The sequence below is a fragment of the Triticum dicoccoides genome, chromosome 3A (assembly GCF_002162155.2).
Source record: "Triticum dicoccoides isolate Atlit2015 ecotype Zavitan chromosome 3A, WEW_v2.0, whole genome shotgun sequence".
NCBI classification, from domain to species: domain Eukaryota; kingdom Viridiplantae; phylum Streptophyta; class Magnoliopsida; order Poales; family Poaceae; genus Triticum; species Triticum dicoccoides.
In genome coordinates this window covers 12581211-12605844 of record NC_041384.1, presented here as the reverse complement: position 1 = coordinate 12605844, position 24634 = coordinate 12581211, and the positions used below count along the sequence as shown (strand labels likewise).

General features: G+C 42.6%; 1 protein-coding gene and 1 pseudogene across 1 annotated transcript; one reads left to right on the top strand and one right to left on the bottom strand.

The window, feature by feature from the left end:
• The first annotated feature begins 1283 nt into the window (after positions 1 to 1283).
• LOC119271716 (glutamate receptor 2.7-like) lies at positions 1284 to 6502 on the top strand. Its single transcript, XM_037553434.1, has 5 exons — positions 1284 to 1575; positions 3702 to 5044; positions 5156 to 5471; positions 5603 to 5973; positions 6095 to 6502. Exons 1-5 carry the CDS (start codon positions 1284 to 1286, stop codon positions 6500 to 6502), a joined length of 2730 nt encoding a protein of 909 aa, XP_037409331.1.
• Positions 6503 to 12813: 6311 nt separating this feature from the next.
• Positions 12814 to 17349, bottom strand: LOC119266669 (annotated as a pseudogene).
• Positions 17350 to 24634: the final 7285 nt, after the last annotated feature.

The window sequence follows — 24634 nt, the reverse complement described above, 5'->3', positions numbered from 1 at the left end:
TACAAAGCGGGGAAACCCTTTTTCTCAAGAGACGAATACGTGTGGATCGTGCGACCGGCGTGTACTGTAGCGTATATCACAGGCCGAGCCGCTATCAGATTAATGTGTTGTGGGCTTTGATTTAGCCTTTTTTGTTTGCACGATTGTAATTGGGCTGACTCTTTGGGCTTGTGGTGCAGCTTCCTGGCGGTTGGGCTGGTGTCAATCGATTTTTCTAGATGGGGTCAAAGACAAAATTGGTTAAGCATGCTAGTTGAAAAGTCAAACAGCACTGGTGTCAACTGACACCAGCGGTTGAACGTGAGCTCCGTCCCCTCATGAGAAGTGAGGCCACCGTCGTCCAGAATACAATCAGCCACGACGGCATCAGACTTTTTTTTTTGAACCTCAAATATTGTTCTACAGTATTTTCAAATATAACTAAAGAAAATATGTACGTGCAGCATATGTGGCTGAGATCAAGCATCTTATGATGGTGGATCGAGCGCTGCCCTTTAAAAAACTATTTGATGCACATCCGCAGACAAAAGATTGGTTTCGGAAATTTAAATATAATAACTAAAGAAAAGCGGGGGAAAAGAGAGCGGACGCATGTGCCAGCCGCGTGCTTCATCTTTTTTTTTTTTTTGCGGGTGTGCCGCGTGCTTCATCCCCGTTCCCGTGATTATTAACCAGGTTACTCATGTGTCCGCGGCAGATTCAGACACGTGTTTTCCGTGCTATTGCAGCCAGCGTCACGTGCAGGCTACAGTACTACCGCTGGGCTGCAGGTGAGGCCACACCCCAGCCACAGTGCACGTTCGTTGAGCTAGCCTGGTAGTTGCTGGCCAAGCCTTGTGTAGTCTTATCTTATAGTTGTAGCAGCAGCATGTTAGACGAACTTGCATGCACGCGCTGAACGAGGTAAATGAAAACAAAATGCATTCCAGTGGGGCCGGTTGATGGATGGATAATGCCGGTATGGATCAGCATCAGCTAGATCGAGTAGCTCTACATCTTATCCACTACGGTACGGTACTACGTACGTTGCAACCATTGGACGCCCTGCTTGGCTGCTTAGTATACTTGGCGGATGTATGTGATGTACCTAACAACCGAGTAAGTTACGGTCAATCCTCGTACGCCCATGAAGAAGAGGGAAATTCAAACGATCGAGCAGGAAGAAGCCCGGTAATAGCGCCGCCATTAGAGGATGCTAGCAAGTATTTAACCACCCCTAATCGGATGCTTGCTATAGCTACGTCTTGCTGTGTTTAGTGCTGACTACTGCGATCTGCATGCATATGGCTTCCCCTGTAGTACTACGTGCTAATGTGGCTTGCCAGCTCCTCGGCGTACTCTTCCTCTTCCTCCTCGACGGTGCCGCCACCGCCGCATCTGTGCCACCGCCGCCATCGCTGGTGACGGCCAACGTTGGGGTGATACTGGACCTGGCGACGGAGCTGGGGAAGAAGAGCCTTCTCAGCATGGAGATGGCGCTGCACGACTTCTATGCCACGCACCCCAGCTACACCACCAGGGTCAAGCTCCACGTCAGGGACTCACACCAAGACGTCGTCACCGCCGCATCTGCAGGTACGTACTCCTATATACGCCTACGTACTCGCGCGCATTGAATTGTCTGGTCATCTTGCATGCATGCATGTACGCATGTATCCTCTTTGAATAACATTAGTATGCATACAAGGTCTAGAAGAACTAGTACTAGTTATAATCTTGGAGTAGATCAAAACCAGCATTTTATGTCACGAAGAGATGAGAACAAAACTTGTCGTGAAGCCATCTCTAGCTAGTAACCATGCCCACAAGACTAAATCACACAATTAATTAAAGGATTTTGCAAAAATACCACTCCTTCCATCTCATAATATAAGACGCTTTTTTGACACTACACTAGTGTCAAAAAACATCTTACATTATAGGACAGAGGGAGTAATAATTAAAACATGACATATACTACTATAATGAAGATTTTCTTGGATGCCAAAGGCCTTATCTTAGGCAACAGTAAGAAAATTGTACTTACTAAGAGAAAATTAACGTCACCCAGGCTATATGAACTAAACAATCATGTTTATATTCCTATAATTTCCCAAAATGCCCAACTGGTAACCCTCGTACTCCTGGTGAGTGGCGGAAGCTTATATAGGTGGTTTATATTATTGTTAAAGATCGATCTACCCCATCAACGAATTGGGACAGTAATCTCGTGGAATCGCCGTGAGAGGAATGCTTCTCATTTCATCCAGAGATTCAGTTACAAGTGTTACGGCCTGCGCCATCTTCCTATTTGCCACCAGAGCAGCTAGCTTTCTTTTATAGACAAAGAATCCTATGTATTCATGAATTGAACACATTAAATCCAACTGAAGAAACTGAAACACCCATGTGTACAACAAAGATCTATGATACAACCAAAAGTTACATGTAAGTTCTTCTAAGTCGCTGCCTCTAGCTCCATCTTTTGTAACTTGACTTCTCTCCGAGGCTCCAGTGAAGAAAACTATAAATGAAAAGGGCTAAACCTAAACAAACTTGACTCGCATAGTATGTATTAAAAAGCCGCATGATCTTCCACCCAAAAAGGTGAGAAACCTGTGGAACCACTGTTTCGTTGCCGGAGGCACAAAAAGTGAAACTGAAGAAAAACCCGATCGAACCAAACTCATCAAACCTGGCACCAACACCTTCTTGACAAGCTGAAGCACCAGACGAGAACGAATGAAAAAAACAGTGTGCTATGGTAAAATAGAGTGGCCCTTAAAATACGCTATTTGAGTGTTATATTATGTTATAGCGTGCTATTAGCGAGACAATGCACATTGATTCATTTAGCGAAGCATTCCTCATAATGCTATAGCATTGCTAGTAGAGGCGCTATAACGCGTTATTTTTTTCAACTGACGATAACCCACCAGATCCATAGCCGACAATGTGTGTCGTGTAGACAAAGATGGTCACAACTAGAATTAGTGAGACTGAGTCATGGCACTTTTATTTCATGTGACGTTGCCTCCACCTTCAGGCCACCGCCACCTATGTACCATAACGTAGACTGCACTCCAACGTGTATCTATGGTCCCAGCATCTCCTGTTACCGAAGTAGCTATAGGGGACGTGGGGAACTAAAGGAAACAGAGGCAAGAAATGGAGCTTCCCTCCAGTGGCTAGGGTTTATGTCATGCAATCAGACTCCTTTTCAGTTTGTTAGGCACACTTGAGAGCGCTTAGCGATTGCATGTAGTTCGGGCATGGTTGCACATGGTGGGCTTCCGTACGCTGAACTTCGTTTGAGTTATGTGTCACCATGTTGGACTTGGGAATCAAAAGGAAAAAAATAGTTTGCACTATTATAAAATCATGTGTTTTACAAAGTATAGTTTCCATTCAAAAAATGAAAGAAATGAAATATTGCCCGGATATGTACATCACAAATGGTACGTTATATAGTATTATACCATTTTATTTGCTTTCGTTTGTTAGTCCCATCCTTTTTCCATCACCGTTTTGGTCCATGCATTCAACTCCACTCTTGCCCGAATAACACATGAGAAGCCAATTAGAAAAAGATCACAGAAAATACAAGTTGTTATTGGCTCTTAGTTTTCCATAATTTTTGAAGTGCATGTCTCCAGTATTTTTACCACACATCCAGATTTCATTACACTTTACTGAAAGTTGATAATTCTTTTGCCTTGCAGCAATAGATCTCATCGATAACAAAAAGGTTGGGGTTGTCATCGGTCCACAGAATACTTTACAAGCAGAATTCTTGACCTACCTAGCGAACAAAACCAAGGTTCCCTTCATCACCTCATCTGCAACAGGTGATACAATTACTCAATGTCATGCTCCGTACTTCCTTCATGCTTGTGTCAAGGGCTCTTCCCAAGCAGCTTCGATTGCTGCCTTTATTAAGGCATATGGCTGGAAAAATGTTGTTCTGGTCCATGAGGACAACAATCATGGTCTCAGCATTCTCCCTTCCATTACTAGTGCTCTTGAGTCCATTGACGTCCATGTCATTAACCATTCTGCCATCCCTACTACATCCCCTGATTACCGAATTGATGTGGAACTATACAAGCTGAAGACCATGCAAACACGTGTATTCATCGTTCATATGTTGCCAGCCGATGCTTCCCGCCTATTTGCTCGAGCTTCAACAATCGGTATGATGACTGAAGGGTATGTATGGATTGTCACAGATGACATCGGTAATGCCCTTGATGTGCTTCCCCAACATACCATTGAAACCATGCAGGGTGTTGTCGGTTTCCGGCCATATGTAGCAAAGACTACGAGGATCAATGGTTTCATGGCTCGGTTTGTCACTCAATACAGATCCACATACCATAAAGACCCCGATGTTCGGGTGGCAAAACCAACCATCTTCCAATACTGGTCATATGATTTGTTATGGGCAATAGCATCTGCAACAGAGAAAGCTAAGAGGTTCAGATCCTTACAACTAAGGTCTAAACTAGGGAATATGGACAAGTTAGTAGATGATCTCCAAGCATCTCCTGCTGAACCAGAACTCCTCACTTACATAATGGATGGGGAATATGAAGGATTGGCCGGGAGATTCATGTTTGTTGATAGGCACTTGCCAGTTCCAACATATGAGATTGTCAATGTGATTGAAGAGGAAATTAGACGCATTGGCTTTTGGAACCTTGGTAACGGTCTTTCAGCGTTTCTTAACTCTAGCACTAGGCCTGGCCAAGCTAAACATACGACAAGGGCGGATCAAGTCACGAGAACAGTTATTTGGCCAGGAAATTCAATAACAGTGCCCAGAGGATGGGGCTTCCCTGAAAATGGAACGACACTCCAGATTGGTGTGCCCGTGAGACGGGATTCTGAGGTCTTTGTGCATGTTGAGACCAATCCTAGCTCTAGTATACCAATTGTCAAAGGCTACAGCATTGATGTCTTTGAGGCTGCTGTGAAGAAACTGCCGTATGGGCTACGCTACCGGTACATTCCGTATGACTGTTCAGATTCTTATGACACACTAGTATCACAGGTTTATTTCAAGGTTAGCCCTGATTATTCTATATTCTCAACAAACTTCTTTTGTTTTGAATTTTAAACAGTCTTCATTTAATAGTAACACATTTTTCTTTCTATTTTCATGTTTGGGTCGTAGAAATTTGATGCAGTAGTGGGTGATGTGACAATTATCGCCAATCGAACTAGGTATGTGGACTTCACAGTTCCGTACACAGATTCTGGTGTGTCGATGCTTGTTCTAGCTAGTAAAGATGAGGATGAACCAGCCATGTGGGTCTTCTTAGAGCCACTAACGAAGGACCTCTGGATTGCTATAATACTTTTTATGTTCTTCACTGGCCTAATTGTGTGGATGATTGAAAAGCCTATAAATGATGAATTAAGGGGTTCCAAATGGAAACAGTTCAACGCTGCTTTCTACTTCGCATTCTTCACTGGGACTTCTATGCATGGTATGTACTTATAATCGGCCTAATTTGCTCTTTTCAAATTCGCAAACTTTGTTTACCTTTATACTATGAACTCCAACTTACTTTATACTATGGACTCCAACTTACAGACTCTACTAACATTTCAGGGATAGATCAAAAGTTCAAAAGCCTCCAATCAAAAGTTATTGTGGTATCCTGGTGCTTCGTAATGGTAATTATAGTGCAGAGTTACACGGCAAGCTTGTCGTCCATTTTAACTGCAAAGAAGCTCCCACCTTTAATTACAGACCCAAGGCAACTTTTACAGAATGATGATAATGTTGGGTATCAGAGTGGCTCATTTGTGCACTCAATGTTGAGGAGGCTCCAATTTGAGGAGCCGCGGATAAAAGCTTTTAGCACACATGAGGAATATGCAAAAGCATTGAGGTCTGGATCAAAGAATGAAGGGGTATCTGCCATCTTCGATGAAACACCATACATAAATTCTTTCCTCTTGGAGTACGGAAAAGAGTTCCGAAAGGTTGGTCCCATTGACAAGACAGCCGGTTTTGGCTTTGTAAGTTGCTGCTACAACCTATGCTCAAGTTTTGGAGCTTGCTAACTTGGCTTTACCGTGCCTAATATGTTGCACCTTTGTACAGGTTTTCCCTAAAGGCTCTCCATTGGTGGATGATCTTTCCAAGGCCGTGTTAAATTTGATAGAAGGGTCTGAAGGTTCTAGTATTGAGAAGAAGTGGTTCAAGGATTCAATCTTGTCACCGGACTATGGAAGTCTGGAAGCTGGCTCCCCACGCCTCAGTTCACGGAGCTTTGCGGGTCTCTTCATCATCAATGGATGCGTTTTAGGATTGATGGTCGTAATAAACTTGTTGAGGCGTGCTTATGCAAAATATATTGCAAAAGGAAGTAGTCCTTGTGCTAGTGATGGTGGGGCACAACGTCCGCTGGATGGTGAGGCGTGCTCTTCTTGCAGTGACGAGTCACAGAACTCTCCGATATCCTTGATAGTGGAGTTGGCAGACGCAGTGGCGAAGGCCAGCTCCATGTAGTAGTGGGCAAGTGCTTGCGACAATCCCATTTTAATGGTCTCGACTCAACGAGAATTGCATTTGATAGTTGATACTCGAAAATGAAAATACGTTGTGACTGGTTTAGCACCAAACATCTTGTCACAAGGCGAGAGATTGATGTCCATTGAGATGCACCGCACAACCTCACGCCTGAGAACTCTAATACCTAGGACGCACGTCAACAAAAAGCTAGCGATTCAGCTTGGTCATGTACAAAGCTAGCTCAAATCATGTACAAAGCTTGATTCGTATGGGAATCCCGCGGTCGATCTGCCTGACATTCACAGACGACATTTGCGTCTAACACAATAGCTAGCCTAAATTCGAATATTCGATTATGAGCTCAGGCTCAGCTGCTCCTCAAATCAAACCAGTCAACTCATGTCGATGTGCACCCTTGATTGTATTCTCGGAGCAAGTACAACAAGTTGACATAAACAGGCTATACGGATTATATAGTATTATATCTTTGCTTATTTGGAGGAGAGAAAAGAAAAGAGAGAAGATAAGCGGTTTTCAAAGTTATTAGCCAGCTCTAGCACGAGCCCCATGACACTATGTAAGGGTGTAAAGTGGACCAACTATTTATAAAATATTATATATTTAAAACTTGTTATTGTATATATCGACTATTAGGTTGGCTCCATATGACATTTCACTTTATAACTGAGTGTTGGCTATATTATTAACCATGGTCTCAGCCCTATTACAGTTTTATCGTCTTTAAACAATATGATGCGCCTGAGTGCATTAATTGCAACGGGATGCAACAGACTGCACGGGGAACAAGCTGCAAGCGCACGGCTTGGAGCATCTCTAGCAGATTCTATAAAAGCGATCTAACCTTGATATTTATGGTACAAGCTGGAAAAAACACGCCCCGAATAGATCCCATAAAACAACATACCCCGTAAAAATTTATACAGGCTCCCCTATATTCGAGTCCCAATTATTTATATCTAGTGGATTTCAGCAGTTTTTTGGAGGATCTCATAAACCGGTCAACGCCGGAGCAGGGGGTCTCACGACGCCGCACATGAGCAGCGAGCAGGCGGAGGAGCTCGCCAGCGGCCGGCCGGAGCATCGCCGGAGCACGCGCCGGGCTGGAGTGTCACCGGGGCATCACCGGAGCATCACCGGAGTGTCGCCGAAGCAGGCAGCGGGCCATCAGGCGGCAGGCCGAAGCGGCGCCATTACGGCCGGCCAGAGTTCGAGTTCATCCGTGCATGCTTCCCGAGGAAGAAGCGTGAGGAGAAAAAAATAAAAATAAAAACGTTTACGATACAGGTTTACGGGATATGTTCCGTCCGAGGCTTCTGGCCGGCCGGAGTTCGAGTTCATCCATGCATGCGTCCGGGGAAGAAGCGTGAGGAGAAAAAATAAAAATAAAAATGTTTACGGTACAGGTTTATGGGATATGTTCATGCCTCGCGATACCGTAAATTCGTTTTAGGAGAGCCTGTGTATCATTTTTTTACAGGTGGTGCTTTACGGGATCTGCTAGAGATGTTTTTAGTTATTTTTTTGTGCCAACCTTTATCTTCTCTTACACGCAAAAAAAAACTTTATCTTCTCTTTTCTCATGGTCCCTCTGCGGCTCCCTCGCTTGTCACGAATGTTCTGCACTCCACCAACGCTTGTATCTTCGGTAGTCTTGGTGCAATTTTGTCCTCCCATGCTTAGTATTCCCTTCATTTCTAAATATAAGTCTTTTTGAAGATTCCAATTGAGATTACATATGAAGCAAAATAAGTGAACGCACACTCTAAAATATGTCCTGACAAATGCCACACGAACTATCGTCTGGTACGAGAAGCTACATTTGTCAGGTGGTATGTGCTGGAAACCGATACTGCATATTTTTCATCTTGGGTCTGACATTATAAATTCACATAAGTTTTCACTAGAACAGATCACACTGTACTTCAAATAAGCCTACTTAGTTCTTCAAGTACAAACTGACATAAGCCTAGTAATGGCAGGGCACCCCTATATCCCGCCTTCGGCGAGTCCAGCTTCCGACTAGCTAAAGGGACAAGAGAGAGGGGCCGGCCCCTGCGTGGGGCAGGCCACAGGCTCTTTTTTCTGGGGGGTTTTCTATTATATTTTTTTTTCTTTTTTGCTTCTTTTTTTATCTAATTTTAAAATATTCTAAATATATATTACAAAAAACACTCTACAAAACACATTTGAAAAATGAAGAACAAGTGTCAAGAAATGTTAATCAAACATTCAGAAAAATGTTGAATGTGTATAGAAAAATTGTCAGCCATGTATAGAAAAAATGATATTGCTTATCATGTATATGAAAATGTAATCAATCATTTTGAAAAAATAATATTGAACAAGTATTTGAAAAATGTTAATCAAGAATTTGAGAAATGTTAAATGTGTATAGATAATATGTTGACCATGTATTAGAGAAATGATTAAATAATTAACCATTTAAATAAAATGTTAATCAAGCATTAGAAAAATTAATGTTGCACAAGTATTTGGAAAATGTCAATCAAGCAGTTGGAAAATGTTAAATGTGTATTGAAAAAATGTAAATCATGTATTGAAAAAATGTCTATTAAAAAATGATAAAAAAATTTGTTCATGTACATAAAAATGTTAATGAAGAATTTATACAATGTTAATCAAGAATTTAGAAAATATTAAATGTGTATATATAAAATATTGACCGCGTATTCAAAATTATTTTATATTTTCATTTGAAAACTATTAATCGAGCATTTAAAAAAGTATAAAATATATAGAAAAAATATTGACCATATATTAAAAAATGTTAATCTTGTATTTCAAAATATTAATCAAGCATTTGAAAAATATAAAAAATGTGTTTAATTTCTATTGGAAAAATCTTAGACCTGTATTAGAAAAATGTTGTTGACATATAAAAAAATGTGAAATAATAACCAAAAGAACAAATAAAATGAAAAAAAGAAAAGAAGGACAAAAAGGAAAAGAAACAAAATGCAAAAGGAATGAAAAAACGGAGAAGAAAACAAAAAGAAACAAAATGAAAGGAAAAAAGCTCCGAAGAAAGCTGACTCAAAACAACTGTCCGAAGAGAGTCCAGTTGATGCTAGATGGCAGAACTCTGTGTGTAGAACTCGTCAACAGATGAGTCACCCTGCTGAAGAGCATGCTCCTGTCACACCACAGATAAGTAAAGAGCATCACCAGAGGGCTGATAGCGCTGACAGAGATAAGACCACATCGCTGCAACAGTACCGAGGCCCATGAACTCCGAAGCAAACTGAGGAAGGACACTCGCAGTAAGAACAGCAGCAGCAGCACGAGCATCATCATTGCACCACCGAGTGTAGGCAGACAGATCATCCCGATAGATAGAGAGAGCATCGGAATAGGCAGATACCTGCTGATCATAAGCATCAACAACAGCATCATCAAGCGCCTTGACTGCATCGCGATCAGCCTGAGAAGCATTGGCCGCAAGAACCAGCGGCACCGGCGGGGTAGGGGCCACAGGAGCAACAGGGCATGGCGGACAGGAGACCTCGCCAGATAGGACGCCCCACAGAAGAAGACCGCGCATATGGATACGCATGAACCCCGCAAACTCAGCATAGTTGGTGCCATCGAAGATCACCGAGCACCGAGGGACCGCGACATAGCCCGAAGAGGACATGAGGAAGTCACTCCGATGTTTATGCCTCTTTTTTTGGTCAACAGAGAGATGACCCGATCTGGATCGGGGCTGGATCGAGGCAGATGCTCCACCCTCGAGCAAAACGCTAGCGGGGAGCAGCAGCGGCCAGCCTGGGCGGGACAAGAACCGGCGGCAGCGGCTGGAGAGACCGGGAGGCGCTGTGGCCGTACGGCGGACGGGCGGAGCTGCAGCAACCGTGGCGTACGGGCGGCGGGGGAGGTCGGGAGGAGCTGCAGCAGGACGGGCCTCGGAGGCGGAGGAGAGGCCGGGAGGCGGCGACGGCTGGACAAGCCCCGGCGGCGGCTGGAGAGGCCGGAGTCGGCGACGGCTGGACGAGCCCCGGTGGCGGCAGCAACGGCCGGACTAGCGAGGCCCGGCGGTGCCAGCAACGGCTTGGACGAGACAGCGGCTGGACGTGGAAGAGAACGCCCGCGGTGGGAGGCTACGGGCCGGAGACAGCCGACGGTGGGGAGGCTGCGGGCAGAGTGCACGGAGTTGCAGCGTGCGGGAAGGGGGGGGGGAATGGCTAGCCTAGCATCTGATACCATGTTGGATAATGAGCAACTAACTTTACTGAGGGTCAGCGGCCAGTACATACTCCCTCCGTCCGTGAATAAGTGTACATCTAGCTTTTGTCTTAAGTCAAAGTTTTAAAACTTTGACCAATTTTATAGGAAAACGTAGCAGCATTTATGGCACTAAATTAGTACCGCTGGATTCGTTTTGAAATGTACTTTCATAATATATCAATTTGATATCATATATGCTACTACTATTTTCTATAAAGTTGGTCAAAATTCTAAATCTTTGACTTAGAACAAAAGATAGATGTACACTTATTCACGGACGGAGGAAGTATACAGATGTGGTAAAGTGCAGAAAAGCCCCTTATACAATGAGGATGTATACAATGAACTATACACATCTAACAAAGCGCTCCGTCAACGGGATCAGTCAAAATACACGTTGATGCTTCTGTAGGTAGGAATGGAGATAGGGGTGCTTTTGCAGCTATGTGTAGAGATGACACGGGTGAATACCTGGGAGCCTCGGCCATCAGAATTCCAGACATGACTGAACCTGGAATTCTGAAATCAACGGCGTGCAGCAAGGGGCTGTCTTTAGCTGCAGATTTGGGGTGCTAGAGTTTTATCAACGGACTGTGCTGCGACAATTATCCATGTTAAAGGATCCTACAGGGGCCGATTAGGAGTGATTATTGATGAAATCAAAAGGAAGATTCAAAGCTTTACGTCAGTGCAAATCATACATGAGAACAGGGCACTGAATTTTGAGGCACACAGTCTGTATAAGGCTGCTTTGTCTTTAGATGTTGGTAGGCACTTATGGCTCTCTAGTAGGCCAGATGTTATTTGTATCCCGTCGAACATTATGTCTGAATAAAGTGCTTTCCAATTCTCAAAAAAAAAAGCTAACTAGTAGAGTGGCCAGAGTATTCTTGTGCACAACTCAAAAGAAAAGGTATTCTTGTGTGGATGGAAGCGATTTGATTCGGTGGAAATTGAAGTGGGTTTGTGAACAAAAAATGTAAATAGTTGCCGAAATGCTGCGATCTTGGCACTAGCATACAAAAATTAGGCAAGAACGGCCAGTTCAGCAACTGCACATTAACAAATACTCCCTCCGTTCTAAAATAGATGAACCAATTTTATACTAAAATTAGTATAAAGTTGAGTCATCTATTTTGGAACGGAGGGAGTATGTTGCTTCTTTGTTTTCGTTTTACCTAATGGTCATTTTTGAGAAAACTGGTATGAGGATGGAATCAGTTAGGACCCAGCAGCACAGAGACCGCAGCTACTCCCTCCGTCCGGGTTTATTAGGCCCGTGAGCAAAGGAGAGGCGTCCCTTCCTGTTAGGCCCTTTGGTCCGACTGCCAAGAAAAATTAATTGGAAAGAATGCATGCATGCAAGTTTAACGCATGAGGCAGCATTATCAAGGTGATAATTAATTCGCTGACGCTACATGCATGGAGATTTCGCTTGGCATCCGCTAGTCTCGCGGGAAATAAATTCGCATGCATAGGCTCCAGAGGGAAAGTCGTGCATGCTATTGGTGGAGAGCATGCAGAATTGTAGCGGTATAAATTATCTGCAGTAAATGACATGCCATACGAAGCATCATGTAATTACTCGAGGGACAACGCCTCAATTAACATGCGCGAATAAGAGACTGCCTTGGTCTTGCCGATTCTGTCTACGGGCCTAATAAACCCGGAGGAAGGGAGTACAAGATTACAACCCTAATAAACCCGGAGGAAGGGAGTACAAGATTACAACCCCATAGTAGCGAGTGGACGCCTGAATAATTTGCCGGCCATATCAACGTTGATATCAATCAGGTTCAGTAACCACACGGGCTCACACAATACAGCACAAAAACAAAGCACGCGACTGTTGAACTACACTGAAACTTAATAATGTAACTCACATGCCAACAGCCTCACACATTCTGCAGCTCTGAACACACCTACTAGTCAATGAGTCACCAAGAACAGCGAGATCATCTTGTTCTTCAGATTATAATGGAGTAGAACGCTATGCCGACATCATGAGACACACGCGGCAAGAATTTAGATCAGAGAACTTATGGGACAGAATAACCTTATTTCATTGCTTTCATTAAATCGAAGAAGGTCGGGCCAAATGAATTTCACAGTTTCAGTGATGATTGACAGGGTACATGAATGGAAGGAAGGGTGGCTTATTCTGCTGGCGGATCAACAAGAAATTTCTAACGCTGACCTTCTCGTGGTCACCGATTAATGGCTACTGCTACATGTACACAATTTGAATGGATATTTACACAGCAATATTGAATCGGAGGAGAAAAGAATGGTGTGGGCCGGAGAAAACAATGCTTTGGTTGCAATCACAACCTTTTTCTAATCATTGTTCGGTAAATTTTCCATGTCCACACAAAAAGGAACATCATGAGAAGCGTGGCCACAGTTGTCCAGAATATGATCAGCCACGACGGCATGGACTTCGGGAAGAGACCTGTTTCAGAAGACAGCGACACGGTCAACATGACAGAAGGAGGCACACGCTATCTGCAAGCACCAAGAAAGAAACTCGACTAGTAGCACTCACCATGGCCAAACTTGATGCAGATCAGAAGCTCTATGATGCATATAGCCAGCGAAAGCCAACAGAAAGACCCCACCTTCTTCACAGAGTTCCTGAAATCATTTATCGCATATATAAGACAATTACTTTCAGCAAGATTGCCTCCATGTTTATGTGAATACGTAAGATAAGCTATGAAGTTTGAAGCTAGTGGGTCAAACTTTGTACCTGTCCTGCAAATAGGTGTTGTATTCGCGAATGGTTGGTATCGCAATCAACCACCAAAGGACCAGTCGGTAGACAATCAAGGGATTCCGGGGAGGAATCCAGAGGCAGAACTTAAGAAAGAATGTGTTAAGTTCGATGGTCATGAAAATTACGCACAGGCTTAGCACTTGGATGAATCTCCAAGGGCCAAGCAGAGGGTACCACTCATCCTTGTCCCACTGTGCTGGTGTGAACTGACCTAGTGTCCTTTTCACCTAAACAGAGGCAAAAGGTTGAACAAATGAACTCATGAGCAAGGCTAATGACATCAAGTCTAAAATAGATAACTGACACGGCTCAAGAACATACAACTTCAAATAGAAAATTCGGACAGGTATAGCACAGCAAACCACAATCTAAACCTACACAGGCTGTTTGTATCTATATATATGCAAACAAAAACATTCAAAAAAGGATTTGCAGGACATGAAGAAAGAGTTTTAAAAGGTTAGTAACCCACTAACATATCAGTTCTGTCAATGGCAGGTATGAATATGTGCAAGTATTACTGTGCTGCCAGCAAAATGCGTGTCCCTTAAACTGGAAGTATCCATCTTAACTGGAGCTAATGCATAAAACTGACACTAACAGATGTTGCATAGGTCAGTGGAAAAACAGTTGCAGATTATTTCGCGTGGTTGCAGATTCATTATAAACCATACGAGATGGAACTCTTGCACTCAAAAGTTTGAGCTTGTACATAAACTAATCCAGACAAGCTAAGGAATTATTTTAATTGACAGACTATTGAAGGAATTGCTCTGGTTTCTCAGTAATTCTTGCCTTCGCTAGATTTCATCGTACTATCATGACATTGAGTAGGATAAAAGATCAGCTGCAGCTGGGCATAATATTAAATAAAAACTCAATGCGACTGATTGCTTTGCTGGGCAACTCATTTTTCTATACACGGATTAGTAATAGCATACCTTACTCATAATATTGGGCTGGCGACTCAAGCCAACCCATTCATATGTCCTCCCATCAAAATATCTCACAGTCTTCATACCAGCCCAGATACCTGGATCACAGACAAGATGCCCCCATTCAAGAAGAGGTAAAATCTAGGAGGTAAATCTAACTATCTAAACAGCTAAATCTATTGAAGAAAACAAACAAAACATGCCTGCCGACATGTACCAAATGCAGGTACTAAGTCCAAAATTCATATAAAGGTATTGTGTATATAGATAAAATAATGAAAACCACATAAAAATCTTACCAAACCAATTGCAGATCAATATGTCTAGAACAATGCTATCCCACCAGCATTCGTTAAAATTTGGCAACATATGTCGAAAAGTTAGCTGCAGTTCACACAACATTACATAAGGGATCTTGTTTCAAGATAAAACTGAACACATATGTAAAAGGTACATACCTCCATTAACTCAAAGCCAATTGATAACACCCATAGAAGTGGTTGGTTTCGTATCATTATAGCCTTTCCCCACCATCCAAGGATATGGGCAATAACAAACTCGTCAAAAAGGATGTCCTAGAAAAACCTATATTCAGATCAGTAACTTGAAGCATCTCCAAGATCATGATCAGTCAGAGAAATACAACAGACCAAAATTGAACAAGGAAAGGTAGCAGGTTTGTGAATGAAGTCATCATACATAAACATTGTTAAACCTGCTTTTCGGATGATCAGGTACATATATACGGCAGTCGGTTCCATAGGATCTTTCAGGTAATTCTGTCAGACAATGGTGTGAAATAAGGATTCCTTCAACAAGATAAAGGTCCACTATTAGATCAAATATGGAAAAGCATCTGTCTTACCAACACCAAGGTCAGGGTGAAGGTACTTCATGAACTGCCTAGCATCATCACGAGTCTGCAAAATGAAATAGAAGGAATTATGACTACTAATTACAGTCTCTGCTGTTTAATTTTGCCTCTGCCGCTAAACTATAATTTCTTAACATCGTTGCATCTTATTACGATGACCTGTTTCACCAATAAAACTCAAAAGTACATATATGGAAAAGATCATACCAAAGCAATGGTACAACTGTTTAAATACAGATAAAGTGCTATATTACACAATTAATAAATTTAGAAAATAACTTTTCACCTCAGATGCGCTTACATAATTCACTGCTTTTTCATAAAATAAGTCAGGGAGCTAACAGCTTTCTGTTTGCATTTTGGCTACACAGAGACAATAGGTGAACATTGCACTTTCTTATTGCTGCCTGGGGAGTTTTCTGTTGCATAAATAAGCTACCAGAATGATTAGAAAAGGGATACCCTGGCCCTTTTCTCTATTGCGTCTTACTCTCTTTATCATCCTATTTCCAAATTAATACGTATTCGCTGCAAATTGTAATATTACACTTGGCATTGGCGCTATTGTTATCAATACACTCTGCCAGATATTCCAATTGCCAAGCAATGTCACCGGGTTTTCTTAATCAGTGCAATGGCATATCTTTATTTTGTGTGAAGCCTGAGCCGAAGTACTAGTAAAACGCAATTCCCCGTGCTAAGTACAAAAAAAACTGAGAGACTTTTCCATCATTAATTAGCAATGCTTTTGACAGGTTCATGAATCCGAAGAATCGAGTGGCATAAGCATTTTTTTCAAACAAGATTTACAAAACTGTACTTACCTGGAAAAGCAAAAATGTGAGGGCCACAAGGTAAACAACTGCCATCCCATGGACCAGGCGCCAAATTGCAGGATGTGGTCTGATGAGCACACTGAATCATAATGGAAGTAGCTGTCAGTAAATGTTTGCACAAACCCCAGCGACTTCTGGAACAAAATTTATGGAGAAGTCTGCAATAATCAATGTTTCTTATTTATACAGGGAGCAGAAATGAAGTAAGGCTTTGCTGTCCTGGTTAGTGCTACTACAAAACCTTTTTTTTATGGTTGGTACTACAGATCACAAGCTCGAAGATAATCAGATCAAATATAAAGCACACATAAATACACTACCCTTCTGATCCATAGCAGTGAACAATATACTTATTCATATCTACATGTCCACTCATACGAAATAAGAGTTAAAAAATAAGTTATATAGTTTCTGCAACTCACGTTGAAGGTGCCTGAAGAAAAGAATAAGCCAAGAAAACAGCAATCATCGCAAAGACGCCCCTGTTGACAAGATGAAAAAATATATATATGAGCACTCAGATTTGCCCAACTCAAATGGGAATTAGCAGATAAAAGGCGAGAAAAATAACGGTGAATGACTATTATCCCAGTTGAAGATATGTTCTATCACAGATGTTCAGTTGGTGATTAAGAAACAATTATTTTTCCGGCATAACATAAATAAAAATACCTTTTTACAGATGAGACACGGTCAGCAGAGAAGCTTCCTTCCGGATTAAGAGCACCACTTGCCCAACTGATAAAGAATTATAAAACAGATGCTCATTAAACATACAGCCGTTTCACAATTCTTTAACTCTCTTTTTTTCACAGTGATCTTAAAACAATGGTAAAATGCCATAGTAGGTCAACCATCAGCAATGTATTACTGACATCATTGTGGTAAGAATCTCTCTAGGAAACTAAAAATAAATAGTTCCACAGGTAAAAGAGATCCAGCAGCAGCTCACATTAAAAAGCAGGTTCCCATGAGTAACAACGAGATGGTCCGTGGCCTGTACGCCCACGCGGTCCAGGGATCAACTTCGCCGAAATTATTGGGCGGTTTTACACCATTGCACCCTCTGTCGATATACTCTCTTGTAGGCTTGTGACGACCGTAGACCTCCATGGTACAACAACCTTGACAAAAATCACCACCTGCAAAGTGTCCATGGCAGCATACAAGATCAATCAATACATGGTCTTACTGACCTTCAAGAACAGCAAACAGAGTGATGCCACTCTTCCTACGAATGAGTAGCAACTGAATAATGTGCCAGCACCTAGTATCTGGCATCAAGAAATGATTGAGCAGAGCGCATACGGAAATAAACACTTGAAACGAGAAGAGAAAAACTAAATTCAGCATGAACAGCCAGCAGCAATGCTGAGGCCTTTGTGTGGCTCTGGTTGTTCCAGGATAACAGAAAGGGGGCGGTCTGCCCTCTGCTGCCTGCGACCAGAGGGCGGCCTCAATACCAAAACAGGGGAGGGGAGGGGGAAGAGAGGAGCGTTGGAACTTGAGAGGGACGCGATTGGCTGAGCGAGGAAACAAATTCAGAAGAAAGAAAGATACAGAGCGCTACGACCTGCCTCTACGATTCGCTAGGTAGCTAGCTACAGTGGCGCCGTACGGCCTCCTCCAAATTAAGAAACCGCAAAAGCTAAAAGGCAGCAGCTTTCGCAATGCCGTCCGTCCCAGAGAGAGAGAGAGAGAGAGAGAGAGATCTAGACGGCGTGCCGGGTGGTGGCGCCCAGGAGCTGTGGAGGCCAGCAATCACATACCTCGAGGGGGGCTCAATGGCCGAGCACCGCGGACGGGGCAGAGAGGCGGCGGCGGGAGCGCGGTGCCCCGGGGAGGAACGACGGCCACGGCGGCGGCACGCGCGCGAGAGAGAGGGAGGCGGGAGGGGGGCTGATGGATGCGCCGGCGGCAGAGTGGTGGGGGGATTTAGGGCGCGTTGGGGGGAGATTGATCCTGGTTCTTGGAGTATAAATAGGTGATTAGTGGTATCAGGGGGGAGGAGAGGAGAGCGGCGCTGGCAAACTTCGACGACTGGAGATGCTTCGAGGTGAAGGGGGTTCTGGCTTTGTTTTGGACCCAGGGACGGACGAGACGACCCTCTCGCTATCGGCCGTGTGGGCTGTCAAGGCCCCCCGTGTGGCAATGCCAATGCCCTAATGAGATATCTTTTGACAAAAAATGTAGTATATGGTAATAATAACCGTAATAAACAAACGTTCGCTGGGAGGGATGGCAACTTTAGTTGTGAAGAGGATGGCAATTTTGGTTTGCAAGCACGGTGGTTTTCTGGCGAAGAACAGAACTACAGTGGAGTTGCCACGCTCGTTAACTAGAATTACCATGCTCGGTCAACGCAAATTGCCATCAAAATCGTTCACGGATGTCATCTCTCCCAGCAAACGTCTGTTGTCTGTTGAGGTCGGAAATGTGTGCTTTGATCCACATGTAGCTCGTCAAGGGGCCCTTTTCAGAAAAGGAAAGAACACATATATTCAAACCCTAATCCGATCTTCTTTCCGGAAAAAAAACCCTAATCCAATCGAATCCTCTCTTTCCACCCGTCTTTGGACGGCGAGGGGTGCTTCAGTGGCTGAATTTATCGATGTTGTCTTTCACCGGTGAGAGTGGCACAACACTAAGGAGTTCCGTTACTGCTTTGGCAAGAATCTTGAAGCCTAAAGTATTCGTCATAATTTCTCCCTTGATAGGGTCTTTTATGTGATGATGGGCTTAGTTGTCATGGTTATTTGGTTGTATATGATATTATTATTATTATTATTATTATTATTATTATTATTATTATTATTATTATTATTATTATTTAATAATATAAGACATGTATTTATGAAACAAAAAATGTGTTTCCTAGTCTCATTGTGGAAATGGGCATGGCCGGGTTCGAAACACATATAAGAAAGGAGGCTAAAAATCCTTTAATATTTTTGCCCTCTTCTGCAACTACGAAAAAATTAAAATCTCTTTGTGCACAAGTTGAGTTCTAGTATGTACACAGGTTAAGTTTTTTATGCGACAACACTTTGTTCTTTACCACTTTATTTATACTTATTGTTTAAAAATTTGAAACAAATACTCCACTATTAGTAGACTTGGTAGATTGGAAGAAACAAAGTTGCAATTTTACTTAATTTAATATGTTTTAAAAACCTACTATTAAACATAAATAAAATTAGTACATGATACAAAATAAAACAAATTACAAAAATATTCATTTTAAATAATTTGATAAACTACATCCTAGATCAAGAATGTGATATTATTTGGCTTGGTGAATATGTAAATTGAATTTATAGTCATGTACACACGAAAACATAAGTCATGACTCAAATGCACCAAAAATTCCACAATATCAAATCAGGATCTGTTGGTGCTCTACAAACAATCGTGTCTCTTTTGTATGTCAAAAGAACAAAATTTCGTTTCTAGTTAATGTCATCTGTTTGAAGTATCTTCTATTAGGACTAGATAAAATTAGTAGACGTAAAAAGCTACTTACAAAAATCTCTAATTTAAACTACTTAGATGAAACTTACATTCTGAACTAATAATGTGAAATTGTTTGGCTTGGTGAAATAAAAATGTACACTAAATGTATAGTCATGTGCACATGTAAACATAAGTCAAGAATCGCAGATGAACCAAAAATGCCACAATATCAAATCAGGATCTGTTGCTGCTCTACAAACATGTATTCAAATGTCTCTTCAATGCATATCAGGACATATTAATGAATGCATAAATAGTGTGTCTTTGTTGTGAGGCTAGAAAATAAAGACGATAATTGGGCATTCTATGGAGCAATGTAGCTAAAAAACAAAGAAAATAACTCTTTGTTGGTTCATTTTGTCCACACCTATAGGGAATAGTCCTCCGAAAAGGCACAATTGCTTGTCGACAAGTCACACGCTAGCGAAATGAGGTTACAACTATCTAGTAAGAGTTTGACCGTGTAAATAACTTCTGTATTTGATCTTCTCCGACGTCTTTCTGGTTGTCTTGTGATGATTAGAAGCATCGAATCAACAGGGACCGTTCCCTCTGGTTACATGACACACTCTAGGGCATTCTAACTCATCGAGTTGCTTTACGCACGAGCTCCGGCGATGGGTCATCGTATTCTAGGAAATTGGATAGGTGTAGCTCAGTGCCTACAACCATGGTGGGAGGGATATCCTCTTGTTGGGGAACGTAGCAGAAATTCAAAATTTTCCTACGTGTCACCAAGATCTATCTATGGAGAGACCAACAACGAGTAGAAAGAGAGTGCATCTACATACCCTTGTAGATCGCTAAGCGGAAGCGTTTAAGTGAACGGGGTTGATGGAGTCGTACTCGTCGTGATTCAAATCACCGATGATCAAGTGCCGAACGCACGGCACCTCCGCGTTCAACACACGTACAGCCCGGTGACGTCTCCCACGCCTTGATCCAGCAAGGAGAGAGGGAGAGGTTGAGGAAGACTCCATCCAACAGCAGCACAACAGCGTGGTGGTGGTGGAGGAGCGTGGCAATCCAGCAGGGCTTCGCCAAGCACCATGGGAGAGGAGGAGTAGGAAGAGAGGTAGGGCTGTGCCAGGACTTCGTGTATAGCTCCCATGCGCCTCCCCACTATATATAGGGGTGGAGGGGCTGGTTTCTTGCCCTCCAAGTTCATTGGGGCGTTGGCCAAGGTGGGAGGAAAGAAATCTCATTATTTCCTTCCCCACCGATTGTTATCCCCCCTTTTTAGGGATCTTGATCTTATCCCTTCGGGATATGATCTTATTCCTTTTAAGGGGGGATCTTGGTGCGCCTTAACCAGGGGTGTGGGGCCTTGCCTCCACTACCCACGTCCATGTGGGTCCCCCCATGCAGGTGGGCCCCACTCCGGAACCTTCTAGAACCTTCCTGGTACAATACCGAAAAATCCCAAACATTTTCCGGTGGCCAAAATAGGACTTCCCATATATAAATCTTTACCTCCGGACCATTCCGGAACTCCTCGTGACGTCCGGGATCTCATCCGGGACTCCGAACAACATTCGGTAACCACATACAAACTTCCTTTATAACCCTAGCGTCATCGAACCTTAAGTGTGTAGACCCTACGGGTTCGGGAGACATGTAGACATGACCGAGACGTTCTCCGGTCAATAACCAACAGCGGGATCTGGATACCCATGATGGCTCCCACATGTTCCACGATGATCTCATCGGATGAACCACGATGTCAAGGACTTAAGCAATCCCGTATCCAATTCCCTTTGTCTATCGGTATGTTACTTGCCCGAGATTCGATCGTCGGTATCCAATACCTTGTTCAATCTCGTTACCGGCAAGTCACTTTACTCGTTCCGTAACACATCATCCCGTGATCAACTCCTTGGTCACATTGTGCATATGATGATGTCCTACCGAGTGGGCCCAGAGATACCTCTCCGTTTACACGGAGTGACAAATCCCAGTCTCGATCCGCATAAAACAATAGATACTTTCGGAGATACCTGTAGTGCACCTTTATAGTCACCCAGTTACGTTGTGACGTTTGATACACCCAAAGCACTCCTACGGTATCCAGGAGTTACACGCTCTCATGGTCGAAGGAAGAGATACTTGACATTGGCAAAGCTCTAGCAAATGAACTACACGATCTTTTGTGCTAGTCTTAGGATTGGGTCTTGTCCATCACATCATTCTCCTAATGATGTGATCCCGTTATCAACGACATCCAATGTCCATAGCCAGGAAACCATGACTATCTATTGATCACAACGAGCTAGTCAACTAGAGGCTCACTAGGGACATATTGTGGTCTATGTATTCACACGTGTATTACGATTTCCGGATAATACAGTTATAGCATGAATAAAAGACAATTATCATGAACAAGGAAATATAATAATAATAATACTTTTATTATTGCCTCTAGGGCATATTTCCAACAGTCTCCCACTTGCACTAGAGTCAATAATCCAGTTCACATCGCCATGTGATTAACACTCACAGGTCACATCGCCATGTGACTAATACCCAAGAGTTTACTAGAGTCAGTAGTCTAGTTCACATCACTATGTGATTAACACTCAATGAGTTTTATGTTTGATCATGTTGCTTGTGAGAGAGGTTTTAGTCAACGGGTCTGAACCTTTCAGATCCGTGTGTGCTTTACAAATCTCTATGTCATCTCCTAGATGCAGCTACCACGCTCTATTTGGAGCTATTCCAAATAACTGTTCTACTTTGAGCTATTCTAAATTATTGCTCCATTATATGTATCCGGTCTCTCTACTCAGAGCTATCCGGATAGGTGTTAAGCTTGCATCGACGTAACCTTTACGACGAACTCTTTTACCACCTCCATAATCGAGAAAATTCCTTAGTCCACTAGTTACTAAGGATAACTTTGACCGCTGTCTTGTGAGCCATTCTTGGATCACTCTTGTACCCCTTGACTGACTCATGGCAAGGCACACTTCAGGTGCGATACACAGCATAGCATACTGAAGAGCCTACGTCTTAAGCATAGGGGACGACCTTCGTCCTTTCTCTCTATTCTGCCGTGGTCGAGCTTTAAGTCTTAACTTCGTACCTTACAACTCAGGCAAGAACTCCTTCTTTGACTGGTCCATCTTGAACACCTTCAAGATCATGTCAAGGTATGTGCTCATTTGAAAGTATTATTAAGCATTTTGATCTATCCTTATAGATCTTGATGCTCAATGTTCAAGTAGCTTAATCCAGGCTTTCCATTGAAAAACACTTTCAAAATAACCCTATATGCTTTCCAGAAATTCTACGTCATTTCTGATCAACAATATGTCAACAACATATACTCATCAGAAATTCTATAGTGCTCCCACTCACTTCTTTGGAAATACAAGTTTCTCATAAACTTTGTACAAACCCAAAATTTTTGATCATCATCAAAGCATACGTTCCAACTCCGAGATGCTCACTCCAGTCCTTAGAAGGATTGCTGGAGCTTTGCATACTTATTAGCATCTTTCGGGATTGACAAAACCTTCCGGTTGTATCACATACAACCTTTCCTCATTAAAATCGTCGAGGAAACAATGTTTTGACATCCTATCTGCAAGATTTCATAAATAATGCAGTAATCGCTAATATAATTCCTACAGACTCTTAGCATCGCTACGAGTGAGAAAATCTCATCGTAGTCAACTCCTTGAACTTGTCGGAAAACATCTTAACGACAAGTCGAGCTTTCTTAATGGTGACATTTACCATCATTGTCCGTCTTCCTTTTGAAATCCATCTGTACTCATTAGCCTTACGACCATCGAGCCGTTCTGCCAAAGTCTACACTTTGTTTTCATACATGGATCCTCTCTCGGATTTTATGGCCTCAAGCCATTTATCGGAATCCGGGCCCACCATCGCTTCTCCATAGCTCGTAGGTTCATTGTTGTCTAGCAACATGACCTTCAAGACAGGATTATGTACCACTCTGAAGTAGTACGCATCCTTGTCATCCTACGAGGTTTGGGAGTGACTTGATCCGAAGTTTCTTGATCAATATCATAAGCTTCCACTTCAATTGGTGTAGGTGCCACAGGAACAACTCCCTGTGCCCTGTCACACACTAGTTGAAGAGACGGTTCAATAACCTCATCAAGTCTCCACCATCCTCCCACTCAATTCTTTCGAGAGAAACTTTTCCTCGAGAAAGGACCCGATTCTAGAAACAATCCATATTGCTTTCGGATCTGAATTAGGAGGTATACCCAACTGTTTTGGGTTTCCTATGAAGATGCATTTTATCCGCTTTGGGTTCGAGCTTATCAACCTGAAACTTTTTCATATAAGCGTCGCAGCCCCAAACTTTTAAGAAACGATAACTTAGGTTTCTCTAAACCATAATTCATACGGTGTCATCTCATCGGAATTACGTGGTGCCCTATTTAAAGTGAATGTGGTTGTCTCTAATGCCTAACCCATGAACGATAGTGGTAATTCGATAAGAGACATCATGGTACGCACCATATCCAATAGGGTGCAACTATGATGTTCGGACACACCATCACATTATTGTGTTCCAGGCGGTATTAATTGCGAAACAATTTCCACAATGTCTTAATTGTGTGCCAAAACTCGTAACTCAGATATTCATCTCTATGATCATATCATAGACATTTTATCCTCTTGTCACAATGATCTGCTACTTCACTCTGAAATTACTTGAACCATTCAATAATTCAGACTTGTGTTTCATCAAGTAAATATACTCAACATTTACTCGAATCATCTGTGAAGTAAGAACATAATGATATTCACTGCATGCCTCAGCACTCATTCGACTGCACACATCAAAATGTGTTACTTCCAACAAGTTGCTATCTTGTTCCATCTTACTGAAAATGAGGCTTTTCAGTCATCTTGCCCATGTGGTATGATTTGCATATCTCAAGTGATTCA

Bases quoted from the DNA above. Each gene is read 5' to 3' on its own strand.
- LOC119271716 (XM_037553434.1), top strand. From the start codon at position 1,284: ATGGCTTCCCCTGTAGTACTACGTGCTAATGTGGCTTGCCAGCTCCTC. The intron at 1,576-3,701 runs GTACGTACTCCT...TTTGCCTTGCAG, and splicing joins CGTCACCGCCGCATCTGCAG to CAATAGATCTCATCGATAAC. The intron at 5,045-5,155 runs GTTAGCCCTGAT...TTTGGGTCGTAG, and splicing joins TATCACAGGTTTATTTCAAG to AAATTTGATGCAGTAGTGGG.